Source organism: Pimephales promelas, chromosome 9 (genome assembly GCF_988280905.1).
Source record: "Pimephales promelas chromosome 9, fPimPro1.hap1.1, whole genome shotgun sequence".
Classification (NCBI taxonomy): Eukaryota; Metazoa; Chordata; class Actinopteri; order Cypriniformes; family Leuciscidae; genus Pimephales; species Pimephales promelas.
The window spans coordinates 10,506,882-10,528,836 of record NC_142777.1 but is presented as its reverse complement, the minus strand read 5'-3'; the positions used below and the strand labels follow the sequence as shown (position 1 = coordinate 10,528,836).

At 39.4% G+C, this 21,955-nt stretch overlaps 1 protein-coding gene and 1 pseudogene across 1 annotated transcript; both read left to right on the top strand.

The window, feature by feature from the left end:
* Positions 1-9,998: 9,998 nt before the first annotated feature.
* Positions 9,999-12,298, top strand: LOC120485761 (E3 SUMO-protein ligase ZBED1-like). Its single transcript, XM_039681542.2, has 2 exons — positions 9,999-10,622; positions 11,399-12,298. Exons 1-2 carry the CDS (start codon positions 9,999-10,001, stop codon positions 12,296-12,298), a joined length of 1,524 nt encoding a protein of 507 aa, XP_039537476.2.
* A 7,642-nt stretch (positions 12,299-19,940) lies between these two features.
* LOC148977515 (uncharacterized) lies at positions 19,941-20,863 on the top strand (annotated as a pseudogene).
* The last annotated feature ends 1,092 nt before the right edge of the window (positions 20,864-21,955 follow it).

Sequence of the window (21,955 nt, the reverse complement as noted above, 5' to 3'; positions counted from 1 at the left end):
TATCAGCGATTGTGGGTGACATCATTTTTGTTTGTGTTTGAAGCGAGATCCCAAACAAACCAAGTTAGCTCACCCATTCCTCCCATTTCGTGCATCATGGAAAAACTCACACACTAAATCCTTAACATCTCATATTTGCTAGAGCTATCCAAGTTTATTCTCCAAGCTTCAGTCATATTTTATAAAGAATTATATTTTCACACACAGTTCACAAACAAAAAAGTCAGCACTAGAAGCTACTCACCTGTCCAGAAGAAACAGTGCAACCTTGGCATCAGATTTTTTCAATTCTTTGAGTTCTCTCCACTGTTCAAAAGCCTTCCCGATTATTTTTCGTTTCTTTGATGAAAGACGATGGTATTCACTAGCCCTAATCCTCCTTCTCTTCTTGGGGATTACCTCTTCCATGTTAAATGTATCTGGTCCGTTGATAGCATAGGGTTGATAGACGCTGGCATTCTTCAGCTCCGACTTTGCGTGCAGGCGCCATGCACGAGCACAAAAACAAACGTGGTGATGAACACTGTTTATTTTGATTTTGAGTGGTGGTTGTACCCATTTGTTTTTGTGTGCAGATCAAGGCAGACCTAGGCTGCCTACAGAGACACGTTTTTTTTTTTTTTTTTGACAGCCTGCTTATGGGGCGGGCAGCTAGCTGACCGTTAGGAAAGTTTAGAAGAATGTGATCATTTTTGTTTAGAAATCCTAAAATCCCTAATACAACCTTTAATATGTTGGTAGTACTACATTGTTAAATACGTCACTTCTTGTTGCCAGATGGTGGCGCTATAACTATATTTTGGAATATGTATTCAGACTTGGACACTTATAAAACATGATACATATGGAGCACATTGGAAATTGCATGCTTAAAGGGTTAGTTCACCCAAAAATGAAAATTAAGTCATTAATTACTCACCCCCATGCTGTTCCAACCCCGTAAGACCTTCGTTCATCTTCGTAACACAAATACAGATATTTTTGATTGAATCTGAGAGCTGGATCAGTCCTAGATAGACTGCCTAAGGGACTGGCTCTTGACGGCCCATAAAGTCATTAAAGAAAAGGTTTAAATATTCCATGTGCCTACAGCGGCTCAATTATAAGTTTATCAAGCGACTTTTTGTGCCAAAAAAACATAAATAACGACTTTATTCCACTATTCCATTACTTCTTTATGGGCGCATGCGCGAGAACTGAGACGAGGACGTTCTCATTCGTCTACTTCTTGTTACCGGCTGCTCACCGCTTAGGAGTTTTACCGCCACCTACCGTATAAAATGATGATCCATATATAAGGCGCTCCAGATTATAAGGAACACTGTCGTTTTTTGAGAAGATTAAAGGCTTTTAAGTGCACCTCATAGTGCGGAAAATACGCAAATTGAAAATTGTATGTACAGCGCGCATCTTCCTCTGCTTGTAAACAGAAAGTTTTGCGCTTCCAGCTATATCAGCACATCATCTTATACGGTAGGGGGCGGTAAAACTCCTAAGCGGTGAGCAGCCGGTAACAAGAAGTAGACGAATGAGAACGTCCTCGTCTCAGTTCTCGCGCATGCGCCCATAAGGAAGTAATGGAAAAGTGGAATAAAGTCGTTATTTATGTTTTTTTCGCACAAAAAGTAGTCTCGTCGCTTGATAAACTTATAATTGAGCCGCTGTAGGCACATGGAATATTTAAACCTTTTCTTTAATGACTTTATGGGCCGTCAAGAGCCAGTCCCTTAGGCAGTCTATCTAGGACTGATCCAGCTCTCAGATTCAATCAAAAATATCTTTATTTGTGTTCCGAAGATGAACGAAGGTCTTACGGGGTTGGAACAGCATGGGGGTGAGTAATTAATGACTTAATTTTCATTTTTGGGTGAACTAACCCTTTAAGTTACAACAACTTCCTTTTGCATCTGTAGTATGTGTTAGCACTTAGCGAAGTGTTTGTTAGCATTTTAGTATGTTGTTAGCATGTTTGGCATTTGGTGGCACGTGTTTATTGGGAGTCCACAAAAGTGTTAAACATGTCACTTCCTGTTGCCAGCAGATGGCGTTAAGACTAACTAAATTTGAGCAGGGATGTGTTCAGGAAAGAACTCTCATCAAACATGTGAAGTTGTTTCCTGTTGCCAGCAGATGGCGTTACGACTAACTAAATTTGAGCAGGGATGTGTTCAGGACAGAACTCTCAACAAACATCTGAAGTTGTTTCTCCAAAGTAGAAAGTTCTTTCACCCATGCAAGAAAACACTGGAATAAAAAGGTCCATTGAAGGTCCAAAAAGGAGTAGCCCAAGAAACCAATGGGCTATATGCACGCATAATTTCTGCATTTGACGCAAGGATGCTCGTCCATTTCCGGTTGCGGAGGAAAGCGGAGGAAAACCGAGGAAAACGGGATTATGGCAGAGTCTTCAAAATTTACTGTCCTCCCTTCTTTGAAACAAAACGTACATACTTTTAGATGTAATTTTTTATATAGTTATGTTTATTTAATATAATTTTAAAATGAAGCATAAACACAACGAGGGGAGTCTGTTTTAACTGTTTTTGTGACTAACGTTTCTTTAGTATAACCATGGAGTATAAAATTCAATATAAATTATCGGTATTGCATTGGACTCTATGATCGGATATGACTCTATGTACTCCTTCACCGGAAATACCGCCGTGCATAGAGCCCATTGCTTCCTCTATCCACATGCTTGCCTACTTCTTCAGGTATAGTACCTGGTTAAATACTCATCTATGAAGATGATTAGCGCCCCCTAATGGTATAGAGAAATACAACATCTAAGGCAGGGGTGCCCAACCCTGCTCCTGCCGATCGACTCTCCTGCACAGTTCATCTCCAAATCAAACAATTGCCTTTAATTTTCAAGTGATCCTGATAACCTTAATTGGTTGCTTCAGGTGTGTTTGATTAGGGTTGGAGATAAACTGTGCACGACAGTCGATTGGCAGGAGCAGGGTTTGGTACACCTAATCTAAGGTAACAGAGTTAAATCTGTTACAAACTTCCTTTAACATTTCTAGCATGCTTTAGAACTTAGCTAAGTGTTGCTAGCATGTTTTAACTTGTTTATTCCAAGACTGTATATGTTATCTATAAAATTCATATAATAACATATATATTATATAGTTATAATATATATTTTTTATTATATATATATATATATATATATATATATATATATATATATATATATATATATATTCACACAGGGGGGCCAAAAAGTATTTTAGTCAGCCACTGACTGTTCAAGTTCTCCTACTAAGAATAATGAGAGAGGTCTGTAATTAGGTAAACTTCAATTATGAGAGACAAAATGAGAAAAAAATTCCAGGAAATCACATTGTAGGATTTTTAAAGAATTTATTTGTAAATTGTGATGGAAAATAAGTATTTGGTCAATGACAAAAGTTCAACTCAATACTTTGCAGGTTTGCACACACTGTAGTATTTTGGCCCATTCCTCCATGCAGATATCCTCAAGAGCAGTGATGTTTCGGGGCTGTCGCTGGGCAACACAGACTCCACAAATTTTCTATGGGGTTGAGGTCTGGAGACTGGCTTGGCCACTCCAGGACCTTGAAATGCTTTTTATGGAGTCACTCCTTCGTTGCCCGGACGTGTGTTTGGTATCAAGAACCAGCCACGTTTCATCTTCAAGGCTCTCACTGATGGAAGAAGGTTTTGGCTTAAAATCTCACGATACATGGCCCTGTTCATGCTTCCCTCGTACAAATCAGTTTCCATTTCCCCTTTGCAGAAAAACAGCCCCAAAGCATGATGTTTCCTCCCCCATGATTCACAGTAGGTATGGTGTTCTTGGGATGCAACTTTGCATTATTCTTCCTCTAAACACGACGAGTTGAGGTTTTACCAAAAAGTTCTATTTTGGTTTCATCTCAGCACATGATATTCTCCCAATCCTCTTCTGGATCATCCATATGCTCTCTGGCAAACTTCAGGCGGGCCTGGACATGTACTGGCTTAAGCAGGGGGATACGCCTGGCACCGCAGGATTTGAGTCCCTCACGGCGTAGTGTGTTACTGTTAGCCTTTGTTACTTTGGTCCCAGCTCTCTGCAAGTTATTCATCAGGTTCCTCTGTGTAGTTCTGGGATTTTTGCTCACCGTTCTCATAAACACTTTGACCCCACAGGATGAGATCTTGCGTGGAGCCCCAGATCGAGGGAGATTATCAGTGGTCTTATATGTCTTCCATTTTCTTCCATTTGCTCCCACAGTTTTTTTTTTGTTTGTTTGTTTGTTTTTTCACGCCAAGCTACTTGCCTATTGTAGATTCACTCTTCCCAGCCTGGTGCAGGTCTACAATTTTCTTCCTGGTGTCCTTCGACAGCTCTTTGGTCTTGGCCATGGTTGAGTTTGGAATGTGACTGTTTGAGGCTGTGGACAGGTGTCTTTTATACATATAATGGGTTCAAACAGGTGCCAATAATACAGGTAACGAGTGGAGGACAGAAGAGCTTCTTAAAGAAGAAGTTACAGGTCTGTGAGAGCCAGAAATCTTGCTGGTTTGTGGGTGACTAAATTAAAAATTGAAAACTAGAAAAATGCAGAGAACTTTGAGCTGAGTGGATCTTTTCTAATGCAAGTGCTGGCGATAACAGGTCAAAGAACATAGGACAACAGGTCAAAGGACAATGCCAAGATGCTGTACTGTTTGCCGTATATTTTCTAAATCAACAGCCAATTGATGAATACAGTACATGGTCTGAACTGTATGAAGTCAGACACAGCAACTGTATGAAGTCAGTTATCTTCATGTTCACAGGTGTCCTATCAGTAGTTCAACACAATTGAGGGGCTATTTACACAACACCATTTTCAACTAAAAATGTAAAACTTATGCGTTTTGGCCATTAATATACTTGACAACAGCGTTTTGGGTGCCTGAAAACACAACCATCTTTTTTACCCAACTGAAAAAATGTCACAATAGGGAATTATAGGAAATGCAGTCTATGTGCTATAACTGGTTACTGGTGAAAATGTTTAACACTTTGAATCGACTTTTTGAATTCTACTGGGTTCTTTTTGGACATGACTGTTTGATTTCACACATTCCTTTTATCAGCTCACTGAAGTGAAAAGAAAGGTTAAAGTGTCTTTCTGAATAGCCGCTGCTGGACCAGTGCTGCTATTACTTGAAGAAAAAGAAAATAAGATGCTGTCTAGTTGAATGCACACTTTGAGAAGAACTGGCTTGACATTAACTGCAGAGAGCATGTAAATGTTTCTGCTGTTATTTACTGGCATGCAAAATTGGATTTTTATCAGTAGCAATTTATTTGCTCTTCAGAAGCACCACAAATACAAAGGTCCATAAATATTTATTTCAACTTAAACTATTTTGGTACCTCATATTTTAATTAGGGGAACATTTAAAAGATATTTAAGATGAGCAATCTTTAAGTCAACTGGAAATCCCCTCTCACAAATCATTTTAAATTTGTTACAGAAATGTGAACTTTTTTGAGGTTTTTTTTTTTTTTTTTTTGCTTTTTCTTTGGCCAAAGTGATGCTTAGTATGAAAAAAGACATTAATATCACACTTCAGTCTAATAAAGGGTTGTGTGTTCTTCTCTTGTAATTGGCCGACAGTCTTATACGACCACTAATTAGTGCCATGCTTTTCTGAGCTGTTGATAGTTGGTCGGTGTTCTTAAATAAGTATGCTCTTACTCTAAACTACAGACAGCTAATCAAGTCTCCCTCAGGACTGCTTTCTCTAATGATAATTGCTATAAGGTTCAGTGATGAAACGCATCACCACCTCACTGATCTGGAACCAGTGATGAAGTTTCTCTAACAAAGTCTGTGATTACATTTTACAGTGGCAACAGCAATTTCTAGAACTTGTGTAACAGACCCTACATAAACTGCTATTGATCTCTTAGATAAGAGTCACAATGGCACTTTGCAATACAATCTCAATCTGTGATGACACAAAAGAGACCTCAATCACTTTTGTATGAGGTGTTGGAATATGGCAAAAAAAAAAGGTGGAAAGGAAAAACCCAAGTAATTGTGAGGCCTATCTTTGATGCCGAGGGAGAGATTGTCAAAGTACTATGGAAATTTAATATCCGATTCATAAATCATTCCTCGTCTCTGGTACTTAATCATAGTGGATGTGAAAGACAAAGGCAAGATGGTTTCCTTTCACTGTTCTGCTAATGTAGTGATGCGGTAATGAATTTCATCTCATCACAAGTGCTAGAAATATCTTTCTCTCTTATTTTCACAGAATGTCTTATGTCAGGAGTTTTCAAACTTTTGATGTAAAGGACCCCCAAATCTGATATTTACTTTGCCAGGGACACCCTTTCTAAATAACTGTATTTTATTGAAAGCGAATCAATGAAATTATTAAAATATTACTCTGAGAAAATATACATTTTAATTTCAGTTCAAAATTTAATATTTTTATAAATTCTAATCCAGATGAATACATAATATAATATTTAAAAACGTTATGCAAATTTGTTTTGTATACTTTATACTGTAATTCATTTAATTAATTTTAATGAAATAATCAAAACATAAGTATATATATATAAAGTCAAATAAATTATTTAAAAATATTATATATTTATTTCTTTTTTAAATTAAACAATGTATTTACATGTGTGTATGTCTATATGTGTGTGTGTGTGTGTGTGTGTGTATATATATTCATTTGAGTACTGATTCTATGAACCTGAAGAGAAACACTCAAACCACATGTATTTGCTTAGTCGACACACACACACACACACACACACACGCACACACACACACACACAGTTTTGCTCAATCCTTTCTCTGTCTCTTAAATGTTCTGCAGTGTCCAGTTTGAAAACCCCTACAACAAAACCGCATTTAAGTGCCTTTTCTACTCAGAAACAAAGAACTTTAATATTTAAAACATGCCAAGAAGAAAAATCCCGTTAGCCTGTTTTTAAACATTTACACAGAAATTCACTCTGAATCATTACATTACAGACTATTGTAATAAAAAATGTAATTATGAAATCAGTTCATTCAGTCCTACGAATAGGACTAGCTTGTGGGATAAGAAAAAGTAGTTCTTAAAAAGAAGAAACATGTAGGCTTATGTTTGAATACTCAGAGGAAATAACAGTACAATTGTCTTTGCCAGGGATGATCCGTTGTATCTGTAAAGTTTGATGTAGCAACGCTTAGTCATTGACATGGATAATCTAGACACGATGAGTAATGAAAATGTGTAATTTCTTTTCTACTTATGCTCTTATTTTACCCACACTTAGCATGGTTGTGAACATAATGGATTGTTACAATAATAATTGCTTGTTCTCTTAACATTTTTTCACAATTTATAAATATACTTTTCAAAAATGTGGGCTGAGTAGGATTTTTTTAATGTTTTTTGTAAAAAAGTATCTTATGCTCACCAAGGCTGCATTTCTGAATGTCCAAACCCAAACAATGAACCAAAACCAAACTAGAAAGCCCACAGTCACACAAAGACAAGTCTAGGAGTGCCATGGCTCTGTCAGCAAACTAAGAATAAACCAGACCGAAGTAACAGAACCTTAACACCTTAGCTCGGGGACCACTGGACATGAGACCACCAGAGTCGGTCCTCAGGGACCACCGGACATGAGACCACCAGAGTCGGTCCTCAGAGACTACCGGACATGAAACCACAGGAGTCGGTTCTCAGGGACCACCGGACATGAGACCACCGGAATCGGTCCTCAGGGACCACCGGACATGAGACCACCGGAATCGGTCCTCAGGGACCACCAGACATGAGACCACCGGAGTCGGTCCTCAGGGACCACCGGACATGAGACCACCGGAGTCGGTCCTCAGAAACCACCGGAGTCGGTCCTCAGGGACCACCGGACATGAGACCACCAGAATCGTTCCTCAGGGACTTCCGGACATGAGACCACTGGAGTCGGTCCTCAGGGACCACTCGACATGACATGAGACATCAGAGTCGGGTCCTCTAGGCCTCCAGACATGAGACCACCGGAGTAGGGTCCCCCGGGACCAATGGACTTGGAATTTCAAGCACCACTGAACTTTGGACTCCGCCTTTGAGGACTAGGCAATAGGGATGAGCGAGTACAACATTTTCTGCATCTGTATGATACAGATAATGCTGATGACACTGACACTATGAGCCATCACAGTGCGCCACAAACCCAATACACTCTGACATTCTCTGCTTCCACTTCCATTGAAATGCATTGGAGTTAGTCAGTTTTCATTCGTTTTTTCTTGTTATTTTAAGTTTAAAATGGTCAAACGGTGTGCATGGGGTACATACAACTCCGACACTAGGTTCCTGAGAGGCTGGGCGGCGGTGTGTATTTCTTTTACCCTGTCCCAAGCCACATCTCAACCGAGATAAGTGTCTCCTCTGGATTAAGTTATGCGGTAGACCACAACACCAACTAAATGCAGATAAATTAAACAAGGATGTCTACATCTGATCTAAGTTAAAGGGTTAGTTCACCCAAAAATGAAAATTCTGTCAGTATTTACTCACCCTCATGTTGTTCCAAACCCGTAAGACCTTTGTTCATCTTCGGAACACAAATTAAGATATTTAAGATATTAAGATCGCTCCTGCATACAGTCCGTAGGCTTCTTGAGGGACTGGCTCTTGCTGTCCCCGAAAAGTCATTAAAGACATCGTTAAAATAGTCCAAGTGACTACAGGGGCTCAATCTTAAGTTTATCAAACGACGAGAACACTTTTGTGCGCAAAAAAACAACAAAAATAACGACTTTATTTCAACTATTCACTTCCTTCTCCATGAGCCTGTAAGTCAGTTAACGTAGTGTGATTGCGTAGAGCTACGTCACACGTAGGCTCACTATTGGCCGACGCTGGTCATGTGTGTGTGATGCGTGTGACGTACAATAACAGAAGCTTACGCTATTAAACTAGTAACCTGACTCGCGCAGAGGGAGAAATAAACGAATAGTTGAAATAAAGTCGTTATTTTTGTTGTTTTTCATAAAATATCATAAAATACTCTTGGATCGACTACAAAATTTCACCGGTGTTCAGGGACAGGCATTAAGCTGGTTTAGATCGTACTTATCGGACCGTTCTCATTTTGTCTGTTTAAATGGGAAAAAATCAAAGATAACGTCAGTAGACTATGGAGTAGGGGTGTGACGATAACCGCATCACCGCGATATCGAGTTAATGAGATGCCTACCGCGGTGTGAGGTTCATAACCGCACTTTTTTTTTCTGCTGAAAGTTACCGGAGTGCAAATGATGTGTGATATGAACAATAAAAACATTAATCTTTGCTTATAATTTATTGTATTCAGCGAGTCCTTTGTTCAAGGGCTTCTGGAGAGAGAAAAAAAAAACGCTTTTCTGCGCAAGGGAGGGACAGTCCATATGGGAGGGGGGGTATTTTTTGTGTGTCTGATTATTAGTATAACTGTTTGGTGTCAGTACTTGGGATGTTTACAGATAATGTTCAATTAAATGCACACAAACACAAGCATAAAAGACAAAAGCATAACATAAACAGTTGGAGTTTGATTTTAATTGCATGCGATACTTCTCTTATGTGATATAGTCAGGCAGTTGACAGCAGCCCGCAGCCGAAAGACGTTATTCAAAAAAATGGCCGCGAATCTGGTGTCTAAGCCAAATACTGTGTCGCCTATTTGGGCACATTTTGGCTTTGAAGCAGGTGAAAAGGGCCAGCCGGTGAATTTAGACGAGGCAGTATGCCGTATTTGTCGCAAAAAAATATCCGTCTCGCGAGGAAATACTACTAATTTAAGATCCCATCTGAGAATTTACCACCCTGCCGCGTTTGCTGGACTTGGGTGCAGCACACCTACAACCTCAGGCCAGCAACGACAGTTGGGAGTCTCCGAGGCCTTCGCGAGAGGTGCCAAATACCAAAAAGGCAGCGATCAGTGGCGAGTACTTACTGACAGCGTTACACGTTATTTGGTTGAAGAAATGGTACCATTTCGTACGGTTGAGAAGTCAGCGTTTAAAGCCATGCTACAGGCATTTGATAAGCAATATGTACTTCCCGACCGAAAATACTTTTCTCAAACAGCTATCCCAGAAAAGTATCTGTCCGTGAAGGACGGCATAATACAGGACTTAAAAGACGTTGATAATTTCTCAGTGACAACTGATATGTGGTCGAGCGTAAATATGATGCCATATATGAGCCTGACCATACACTATCTCAACGCTAACTGGGACCTACAATCAAAGTGCCTGGAGACCGTGTTCACGCCAGAAAGCCACACGGGTGAAAACCTGGCGGAAGCTCTCAGGTCTTCCTTCCATGAGTGGTCCCTGGACGAGAGGAAACTGGTCTGTATTACCACAGACAATGGGGCAAATATTGTGGCTGCAGTGCGCAAACTTGGCTGGACATGGCTAGATTGCTTTGGCCATAATCTGCATTTAGCCGTCACCAATGCACTGAAGGCAGAAAAGGACCGCACTGCCCGAGCCATGGGTGTGTGCAGGACATTGGTGACGACTTTCTCGCAGAGCTGGCAAAAGAAGAAAAAGCTGCAGAAAGAACAAGTCGAGCTCAATCTGCCCCAACACTGCTTAGTTCTGGTAAGTTGTGCTAAAGTTCGATTCTTATTTCTTTAGACGTTGTTTTTCAGGCATAAGTCCGTGGATGTAAATGCACTCATCCAAATGCAACTTGTTGAAACTTTTAATAATTTATTCTACAAAATAATGGGTTGCAAACGATGACAAAACCTGTTCCATAATTCCTATTAAACCCAAAAGATATCGAAACAAATAACAGAATTATATAAATAAATGGTATTTCATATTATTGTTAATATGTTGTTTATGATGTAATAATTATAATTTTTCAAAGGGAATACAAAATAACGAAATCTAAAATCCTGTAAATAAACTGGGCAAAATTTATGGAAACGCCAATCAATACTCTGAATTTCTGCTGCCCATTTTCATTATCAAGATAAGATACGATTTTGTTGATCCCGAGCTGGAGAAATTCGCTTGTTATAACAGCATACGGAGCCTTGCACATTGTGCAAAAAAAAAAAAAAAAAAAAAAAACATATCTAGCCTATTAATTCGTTCCCTCATTTTATAAATCATGCGCACAATTTACTATTTCGTTTCCTCGATTTGCAAAATTATTAACTAATTGTTCCCTCTATTTATATAAATCGTGTGTACGATTTAGCCATTTTTTCTAATGTGCGGCGTTAACATTAAATACAACAGATGGCAAAAATACACATATAAATAGTGGCACGATGTATAAATAAATATTTTTATTGCACAGGACAAAAAAAAAAAAAAAAAATCATAGCCTAATTGGGGTATTAATTTGTCTTATGTATTCACAGGATTGTCCTACCAGGTGGGGCACTAAGCAGAAAATGGTTGCGCGCGCTCTCGAGCAACTCCCAGCCATTAGGAGGGTGTTGATGGATGACCGGCGCAGCCAGCATTTGATACCGACGTGGCAGGACATCGAAGTCCTTGAATCCGTTAATGCAGCGCTGAAGAAGGTCGCAGATTTTACAGATGCGCTGTCTTCCGAGAAGACAGTTACAGCGTCCTCTGTTAAACCAGTCCTACAGTTATTAACCGAGGATAGTTTGCTCCCAACTGATGAAGACACGGAATTGATGCGCAACCTGAAAAGAAAAATGGCTGGGGTCTTGAAAGACAAATATAGTGCGCCTGCAACACAGCAACTATTGGCAAAGGCCTCATTCATTGACCCAAGATACAAGGACATCAACCCCGGAGATGACGTTAAAGATGCGCTCTTGGAGGAGATGATGGCAATGCCAGAAGAGCGGCGCGATATCGGGGATGGAGAAGGTGCCATGAGTACCGCTGCGTCTGGAGAGGAAGGAGGAGGAAGTGCGCCATCATCTTCGCCTCCTCCTCCAAAAAAAAAAAAGAATCTTGCGGACCTGCTTGGAAAGAGAAAAGCACAATCCTCCAATCCGGTCCCAAAAAGAATCCGTGCAGATACCGAAGTCGCAAGGTATATGCAGGAGGACGCCCTCGATCTGCACTCTGATCCGCTTGCCTGGTGGCGGGATAATCAGGCTCGATTCCCTCTTCTATCGAAAGTTGCCAGAAAATATATGACTATTTGCGCAACGAGCACTCCTTCGGAGCGTGTATTCAGTGCGGCTGGCAACATTGTTACTCCGTTAAGATCCTCGCTGAAACCAGACAAGGTTAACATGTTGGTTTTCCTGTCACGAAACCTGAAGACCGAAAAATAAAGCAGCAGGACATGACATAAGCGGCCCAACAGCCGAACACTTGTTCAGAGTATTTTATTTTGCACTTTAAAAAAAAGTTGTTTATGTTTAACCTAATTAATAGTTAATTATTAATATTTACAATTGAACATGTTAATTTGTTGTTAATAAAGAAAACGGCTTTATAATTATTAAAAAAAGGTTGTTTACGTTTAACCTAATTAATAGTTAATTATTAATATGTACAATTTAATATAAATGTTAATTTGCTGTTAATAATAAAGAAAACTGCTTTATAATTATTAAAAAGGCTGTTTTAGTTTAGCCTAACGAATAGTTAATTATTTACAATTTAATATGAATCTTAATCTGTTTATTTGTTAATAAAGAATAATATTCTTTTATAATATGCTTTATAATATTCATTTCCATTGTCATACAAGCTACATGCGTTCTTGATCATCTGCAGTGTGTGATGATGATGCGATCACGGTAAAAAACTATTTTTTGGCGGGGGTGGGGGGTGATAGGGGGGGTTTGGGCGGTTAACCGCCAAACCGCGAGATTTGTTGCTGCTTCACCGCGGTAAGAAAAAATCCCATACCGTCACAGCCCTACTATGGAGTACCGCAAGGATCGGTTTTAGGCCCTCTGCTATTCTCAATATATATGCTGCCACTTGGTAATATTATAAGAAAACATGGAATTAATTTCCACTGTTACGCGGACGACACTCAATTATATATTTCATAACGACCAGATGAAAACACTAATTCATCTAAAATGACAGAGTGTCTCAAAGATATAAAATGCTGGATGACGCGTAATTTCCTGCTATTAAATTCAGATAAAACGGAGGTATTATTTATTGGTCCAAAAAACTACTCACAAAACCTCTCACAATAGAACTTTAATATAGACGGATGTCCTGTTACTTTATCCACAACAGTAAAAGACCTGGGTGTTATACTAGACCGCAACTTGTCGTTCGAAAATCATATTTCATATGTTACAAGAACAGCCTTTTTCCACCTTAGAAACATTGCTAAGCTACGTAACATGCTATCTATCTCTGATGCAGAAAAATTAGTTCACCTCGAGACTAGATTACTGTAATGCTTTATTAGCTGGTTGTCCTGCATCCTCAATAAACAAGCTACAGTTAGTACAAAATGCAGCTGCTAGAGTTCTTACTAGGTCAAGAAAATATGATCATATAACACCGATTTTATCATCTCTACACTGGTTACCTATTAAGTTCCGCATCAACTACAAAATACTGCTACTAACCTATAAAGCCCTAAATGGTTTAGCTCCTATGTACTTAACGGACCTTCTTTCGCCCTACAATCCACCGCGTTCCTTAAGATCACTAAATTCAAGGCTTCTGGTCATTCCTAGGATATCGAAGTCCAGTAAAGGAGGGAGGGCGTTCTCGCATTTAGCTCCAAAACTCTGGAATGGCCTTCCCGATACGGTCCGAGCCTCTGACTCGCTCACACAATTTAAAACTAGATTAAAGACGCTTCTCTTTAGTCAAGCATTCACATAATGCTTACCTTTTAGTCCTCTGTTATGCCATACGGAACCGTTTGCCCCTGAAACTGCTTAACGCACCAGTGGGGCTCGACAGCCTTTTAGACAAACGGGTCGGCGCGTATGGTTGGGTTGCGGTTGGGTTGCGGAGAGTTCAGGTTACGGAGAGTTTGTGAGTTATAACGGAAATCATTATGAACATCAGCTATGCTAATTATTTCCCATCTGCCTTTCTGCTGTTATCTCGGGACGCTTGTCCCGAGAAAAATGGCGTTCGTCAGGTCCAGTTTTGTGTCCAGCCTCTCACGGGGATTTCGGATGCCCCAACGCCTGTGATGAGACGACTCAACGCCTGCGATATGTTATGGCGCCGTTTTATCCATAAACTATATTTAATATTTATATTTAAACAATATGAATGTAAGCCAGAGGAGAACTGGCCCCCGACTGAGCCTGGGTTCTCCCAAGGTTTTTTCTCCATCCAATCTGATGGAGTTTTGGTTCCTTGCCACTGTCGCCTTGCTTTTGGCTTGCTTTGAGCTTGCTCAGTTGGGGTTATTTAGTGTTTAGCAATGTTGTTGATCCTGTGTTGTGCTACTTTCATGTTATCAGTGTGAAGCTGCTTTGATACAATCTGTATTGTGAAAAGCGCTATATAAATAAATGTGACTTGACTTGACTTGACTTGTTTTTTTGCGCACAAAAGTGTTCTCGTCGTTTGATAAACTTAAGATTGAGCCCCTGTAGTCACTTGGACTATTTTAACGATGTCTTTAATGACTTTTCGAGGACAGCAAGAGCCAGTCCCTCAAGAAGCCTATGGACTGTATGCAGGAGCGATCTTAATATCTTAAATATCTTAATTTGTGTTCCGAAGATGAACGAAGGTCTTACGGGGTTGAAACAACATGAGGGTGAGTAAATACTGACAGAATTTTCATTTTTGGGTGAACTAACCCTTTAAGTCAACCACGTATTTGAACGTAATCTTTAACGTTTGGTCTAACGTTAGACTTACTGTACATTAGAAAACATTAACGTTAGCTTCTAGCTGCATTGTACATCATGTCAATTAGCTTCATTAATGTATCTGTAAATAACCGAGATAACAAATGTTAACAATGTTGTACTGAATGATTCATGTAAATACTGTAGCACCAAACGGTGATGGCAACGATATGCGGGTTATCATGTTTACACAGTGACCTGTACATCTCTGCCTGGAGCTAAAGATTTTCATTGACCTTTTCAACAATACAATTATTAGTATAACCTTCCAATACATAGTTAATACCCTTTAGGTGACTTCAAGATGATATATAATTTTTCTGTCTCCAAAAATCACCAATTGCCTCCTGTGAAATGTCTCCTACTGTGACGGCTGCCATAGCGCCTGTGCCGTGTTTGTCCGAGTGAGTGGAGGGGGCGTGGCTTAGCCATAGGTCAATTATGAAGTAAAAGTAATGAACAAGAGTTTTCATCTCAACTAGGGCTGGGTGATATGGACCAAAAGTCATATCCCGATATATTTAGGCTGAATTGAAAAATATACAAAATATACCCCGATATTTTTTCTGCAAAGTGAGAGCAAATGTTCAGTCAAATTCAAAGCCAAATATGACATGTCACAAGTAGTTTTATTGAAACCGGCTCTTTCAGTGAACATTTACAAAATCAAATGAATAAATAATAAACAGGATTCTTCAAATTGGCTAAATCACCAAGTCAAAGTCAAGTCAGATTTGACTGAACATTTGCTCTCATTTTCCGGAAAAAATATAGAGATATATTTTGTATATCGAAATTCAGCCTAAATATATCGGGATATAACTTTTTGTCCATATCACCCAGCCCTAGTTGATTTATTAATTGTGATTTATTAATTGATTGATTGATTTTGTTAATACAACGTTGGTATGAGCCATTACAGTCATTTAAAAAATATAAAAAAATAACACAAAGAAAAATAGTGGCATGAAGGGGTTAATATAGACATGACAGTTACCATGGTGAATACACAATACTAACAAGAACTGTTAAAGAAACATGGAAATGCTCCTGGTGAATAGAATGAAAATCATACCTGCATTTGTTTTATTTAGTGTAATTTACAACGTAACGGCGTTGCATGCTCGTATAGTTTCTTTTGCACTTTATATACAGTGAGGCGATACAGCGCTTGCCGCCGCATTTGCGCGTGCAATTGAGTGTGCGCTACGACTACATGTAGCAGTGTTATCTGCGTTGTGTGTCGACCAAAAATCACTCTCAAAGGCAGCAATTCATTGTATAATTATGGAAACACGTTCATGAACAATATAAGTTATTACTTTGTATAGGACCCGTTTGAGCCCTAGAGCAGATCGGAGATCTCTCCATTTGTTGAAAGCTTCCCGATGTTGACTCTCATCTCGTCTTATTCCGACAACTGCTGGACAGACAGAAGTTGTATTTTCTTTGTCTCACGTGGAGTTTGCGTTGGGGTTTGGAATTAACTACAAGCCAGTCTCTTTGGGGCTGTTTACACCTGGCCACAATGTGTTTTCTCAGATCGGATAACAGTTAGTTATCTGATTTATCAAAACGATTCCATTACACCTGGTCACATAAATGTGTTTTTGCAAAACGGATATAGTCTGATCTTAAATTTTTCCTGCGCTATATAGGCTACATAATTCATGAAGTGCACGTCACCGAAAGTAACAGATATGAGCTGCATTTTATTAATCATCGGCTAATTTCAAAATCAGCAAAGAAGGCAATAAGAGAGAGCGGCAACAGCCCTGGTTGCCTGTTAAGATCATTTCATTTCTTTACTTTTAATGAAGATGATAGTGTTAAGCGTCTGCGACTTACTTTCACTTTGATTTGCGATAGATTGCGGCGCGCTGGCTTTATGAATAGACGCTCAGCTGCTCATCTGAGGGGATGCGCGTCGTCATATATGACTAAAATAACATGACATAACCTATAGCCTGCTTTCAACAACCAGATGCATTTACACTTGTCCAGTTTTGTCTTGAATACGGCCCAGACCACGTCCTCAAGTGATTTGAGCGATCGGATTCAAATCCGTCTCGAATGCGTTTCGGAGGGCAACCTGGTCTTTTCACGATCTAATAGCTATCCCATCACAGAAAACGCATGAAGTGACCAGATGTAGGCTAAACAGCTCCTTTGAATCCATCTTCTACTTTTGTGGAAAGTTGACTAAAGTTGTGTCGCTCGAGTTGTCTTCTCTGATACGGAGAATGGCGGCGAATAAACTACCTACAAGACATAGGCACATAGCCAGGCGAGCGAGAATGCCCATGATGTCACGGCCAGTCTCAGATTCGAGCCTGAATCCCTCTTATTTATTTTACTGTACAGGATTATAGAGGCGATCTCAGTGATCAGAGAAGGGCTCATTCAGCCCATCAGGTGATTGTTTAAGCATGTTTGGGTTAGAAAACGGCTATTTTTAACATGAAATGTTGCGCAATGCACCTTAGCTTATACATACAGTATAACAGCTGACAGGACAGAAAGTCCGTTTTGCTGAGGTGAAAGACTTTATTTCAAGTTATATAACATAACATGCCTTAATCAAGCACGCAGAGTGGAAAAGCAGTGCATAGAGCTCTGGGTCAGCAGCTTGCTTGGAGCAAGGATCACAGCGCAAATCTGAACTATATCGATATGCGATATGGTCTAATTACACATCACATTTAATATATATATATATATATATATATACAGTATATATTCTTTATATTGATATATCACTCACCCCAAATCTCAACATAACTTTCTTTTCTTTTTTTATCCGAGCACAAATATTGACTCGTATAGCTCGTATAATACTCGTATTTGACAAAAGTGCTTCATCCGTACTGGATAATCGTTTGAGCTGAGTATCTGGCTCAACTCTACTAGGCAACAATAGGGGATTGTCCCCATTTGGGAACACTGCTGCAAACTTGACCCATTCTTCCTCCTATCTCTCCCCAAAGGGCAATTTGTGCAGGGTAGTGGAGGGCAAGAGGAGGAAGGCCAACCACTGGCACACATAACCCACACACTGCTAGAAAGACACTACCCACAGCATTCCCATCTCCGAGACACTGATGGGCTTTTTCAGGCAATTCTTAAAAATTTACTTTAGTGCAGTGTTAGTGATGTTGAGCCTGTCCGCAGTAATCAGGAACTCTTGGCCAAACTCTTTCACTGTAACCTCCCCTTTGACAGAGAGAAAGGAGCCTGTTAAATCTATTCCCCATCTGATGAGCAGAGGGGCGAAGGGTGGGAGATTGGAAAAGGGAGATGCTCTTGTTCTGCTGAAATTTCTCTTTGGCCAGTTTGTTCTGTCAATGTTAGGTGAAGGAATGAGGCAAGGACTCAATGATTGGCTGTATAAAATAATATAAAAAAAATAAAAAATACCCTGAGGGGGGAGAACACAACCAATAACTAAAACTGGACAGGACAAGACAGGGCAGGAGCAGGCAAGGCTCATTGGCAACACATGACAGTAACATATTATCAACACACGACATTTTATGATGAAGTGGCAGAGGAGATAGAACACAGGGAGATTAAATAGTAGATAGAAATAAAGCAGGTAATGAGAGAGGACAGGTTGGAAAAATGAATCAATAATCAGATAACATGAATGTGAATGTTCACACAGTAGGTGTGTAAGGGCTAATAACATGAATAAACCGAAGAATAAATCAAACCGAATTGCCTAACAATACTAACATGCTGTAAATTAATGATTTTCTTATTATCAGCTTTTGAATGGTAGTTCATATTAGCACACGTGTCACATCTAACAATCATCAAGTCAGAAATATTATTTAATATGACTCAATCAACCTGAACCTTACAGCCTTATGTTTATAAATGAAAGTCATATACAACAGTTTGTTCTTATTATTCTAAAATTATTTTTTCAGCTTAAGCAAAGACAAATAAGTAAACTATTCATAGTTTGACTTGTTTAAATGGTGTAAAAACTGGGTTTCTAGGCTGCTTGCAAAACACTGCTGTTTATTTAAGCATCACAACGTTAGCATTCACTCAACCAATGGTTGTTCAATATCAGGAAAGGGGAATGTTTGGGAAACTAAACTTCATTTATTTTTGCAATTCCACTTGGTGCCTAGGGGAGAAATCCATAACAACCAGTGCATAATAGTAACAAACACACTTAAATCAAATTTGATTCATAGGAATTTACAATGACTCTACTGTTTCCATAACAAATTGTCATCACCAGAATTACAGCTACCTTGCACTGAGACCTCTCTGTCAATAATTCCCTCTTGATTTGGTGAATTATACATATTCATCTAATGTTACAACAGTTTACTTACTCACTGACAGTCAGGGGTTTCCAGAGGAGCCAATACCCTTCCAAATCAGGTGAGCTGGGCCGTGATTATGAGCTATCCCACTGCTGCAATATTAATGGAGAGTGTGAGGCAGTCCCTGGGCAAGCTTAATCACCGACTCTCACTCTCTCTCATTGCTGCCTATGAGACAGCTGTGAGGAAAAAGCCTCATCTGAGGCTGTGTGCGAGTGCAGTCCAGACCTGTTAGTGAGTCCCAGTGCTGACATTTCCTAAATGGCACATGTTTGTCAGCAATGTCACACGAAGAGATGCTCCTGCAGCATTTAACAGGCTGCTCATCCACACGAGAGCCAGAATCACGCATTACATTTCTGAGATATAAAATCAGTGACTCAGACATTTGTCACATGGCGAAAGCAGTTTCATTAAGATTCATGACAGTGAGCTGATTTTCTACAAACATACTGTATATATATATATATTAGGGATGTGCATCTCCATAGCTGAGGCCTATGTGATACGCATCTTGATGCATAGCCACGATACGATACATTAAGGATACATATAAGCAGCTACCGTTGCGATGCAATACGATTCACTACTCTTACAATGCGGCGCGAGCCGATTTTGATTCGATTCAACGCAATGTGATTCAATGTAATACGATGCAATGGAGAAAAATATGATGCTATGCAATTCAATATGGTATAGATAGTGAACTTTTATTTATTTTATTCAGACATACAGCAAATCATAAAGTAGCTTAAGTGCCATCTGACTTTTAATGCATGGTTCTTTCATATTTTTTTTCACAAAACAATTGGAAATACTCAACCCTCCCTTCTCTATGCAATAACAACTCATTTGAATATCATGCTATTATTTATTTCCTTTATTTTTACAGGAAGGTCCCATTGAGATTAAAAGAAATCTCTTCCTCCAGGACGGCCACACTACAAATCACACACAAACACACAACACATGTAAAACATCCCAGAAAGCCAGAGCACAATATTCATCAAAAATCAAGTAAAACAACAACATGATTCAATCATTGTAGACTGCAATAGATTTTTAAATACATTCAGAGGAGGAATTACACTTGTAACTCCCATTAAGATCCACATTGTAGCCATATATCGTCCCCCAGGTCAACTGGGAAGCTTTGTAGAGGAACTGAATGTGCTGCTGTGCTCTTTTCCTGAGGATGACATCGCACTTGTAGTCTTTGTCGACTTCAACATTCATCTAGAGAAGCCGTATGCAGCAGACTTCATCTCTCTCCTAGCCTCTTTTGATCTCAAATGGCTCATCACCACAGGTACCCATAAGTCAGGCAACCAACTGGACCTGGTCTACACACGCAACTGCATCACAGACAATATCTTAGTGAAACCTCTCAACGCCTCAGATCATTTCCTCATTACCTTCATGCAACCTGAGTGCACTTTCTCCGTCCCATCTTTCCTCTGCTGTGTCATCTTCTCTTCCCTCACCTCACCCATCACATTTCTCATCTCTGGAAGTGAATACTGCAACAGATACTTTATGCTCCATTCTAACCTCTTCCTTAGAAAACATCTGCCCTCTCTCCACCAGGCCAGCACGCGTTACTACCTCCAACCCCTGGTTATCTGAGGTTCTCCCAAAACGCACAGCTCATGTGTCACACGGCGTCAAAAACCTTGGGCACGGGTCTACACACTTCTGAAAACAGCCTTCGCTGCATGTTTCATTTTCCTCACTGTTTTTTTATAATGATTTTTTATATATCATTTTCATAATATTATTTTTTTTTTTTTGCACTTTATTATCAATTAAATTCAGCCTTGGTGAGCAGAAGAGAACTTCTTTCAAAGACATTTGAAAAATCTTAATTATTTCAAACTTTTGACCACCAGTCTATAATATATATATATATATATATATAGGCTATATATTTTTTTTTTTTATCAATATATAATATGTATAAAATTAGTGATATTTTCAATTAATCTGATTGCTTTAGAAGTTTTGAAATCGTTATAAAGAAAATGAATGGGAATTATTTCTGTAACCAATATTCATAGGGAGAGATTACCAAAATGTTCAAGTGTGGGTTTGAAAAATGACTTATGAAGTGGGTTAGGAGATAAATTTGTTTAAGAGGTCATTTAATGCTGAGAAAAGACTGTCACACTCACATGCTGAAGTCATACTGAGCGAGCTTTACATGCGCTGAAAATAAATTTTTGTTTTGTTTTTTTATGGGGGGGCGGTAAGCTCTACACTGGGCTTAGCATCTATCCTTCCAATAAATATTTACACCTGTTGCATCAACGAACGAGTCTGAGGTTTTATATCTGAACTCCATGTAGGCTATACGCTGTTGCTATGGCCTGTTGCTATTTACCATGAAATGAGTGTCTTTATTAAAATTAACGGTCCGAAAAAAATCCATGGCGCAAGCGCTACTTGCTTTTAAAGGGAATGGGAGATGAGACTTTGATTGGTTTATTGCACGTAAAGTCCAAAACACACCTATTACTCAAGAGAATAGGGACTACCCTTTTAGACCATTTTTGTCATTAAACTAGCAAAAGTGGATTCAGGCACGCTCCAAGTGCACTTGCACGATCGCTATGCGGGTTCAGACCATGCATTTAGATCATTAAAATAGGCTCATAGTCTCAGATGTGCGGTACATCTACGTAGATGTTCCAAAAGGTAGCTTTTGATTCTATGCAGGGCTTAAAAAGCATTTTAATCTTACAACCGGGTGTATGTCTAGCTGGTGCAATCGGCCACAGGAGCTGCTAGAGCA

Bases quoted from the DNA above. Each gene is read 5' to 3' on its own strand.
- LOC120485761 (XM_039681542.2), top strand. From the start codon at position 9,999: ATGGTACCATTTCGTACGGTTGAGAAGTCAGCGTTTAAAGCCATGCTA. The intron at 10,623-11,398 runs GTAAGTTGTGCT...ATGTATTCACAG, and splicing joins CCCAACACTGCTTAGTTCTG to GATTGTCCTACCAGGTGGGG.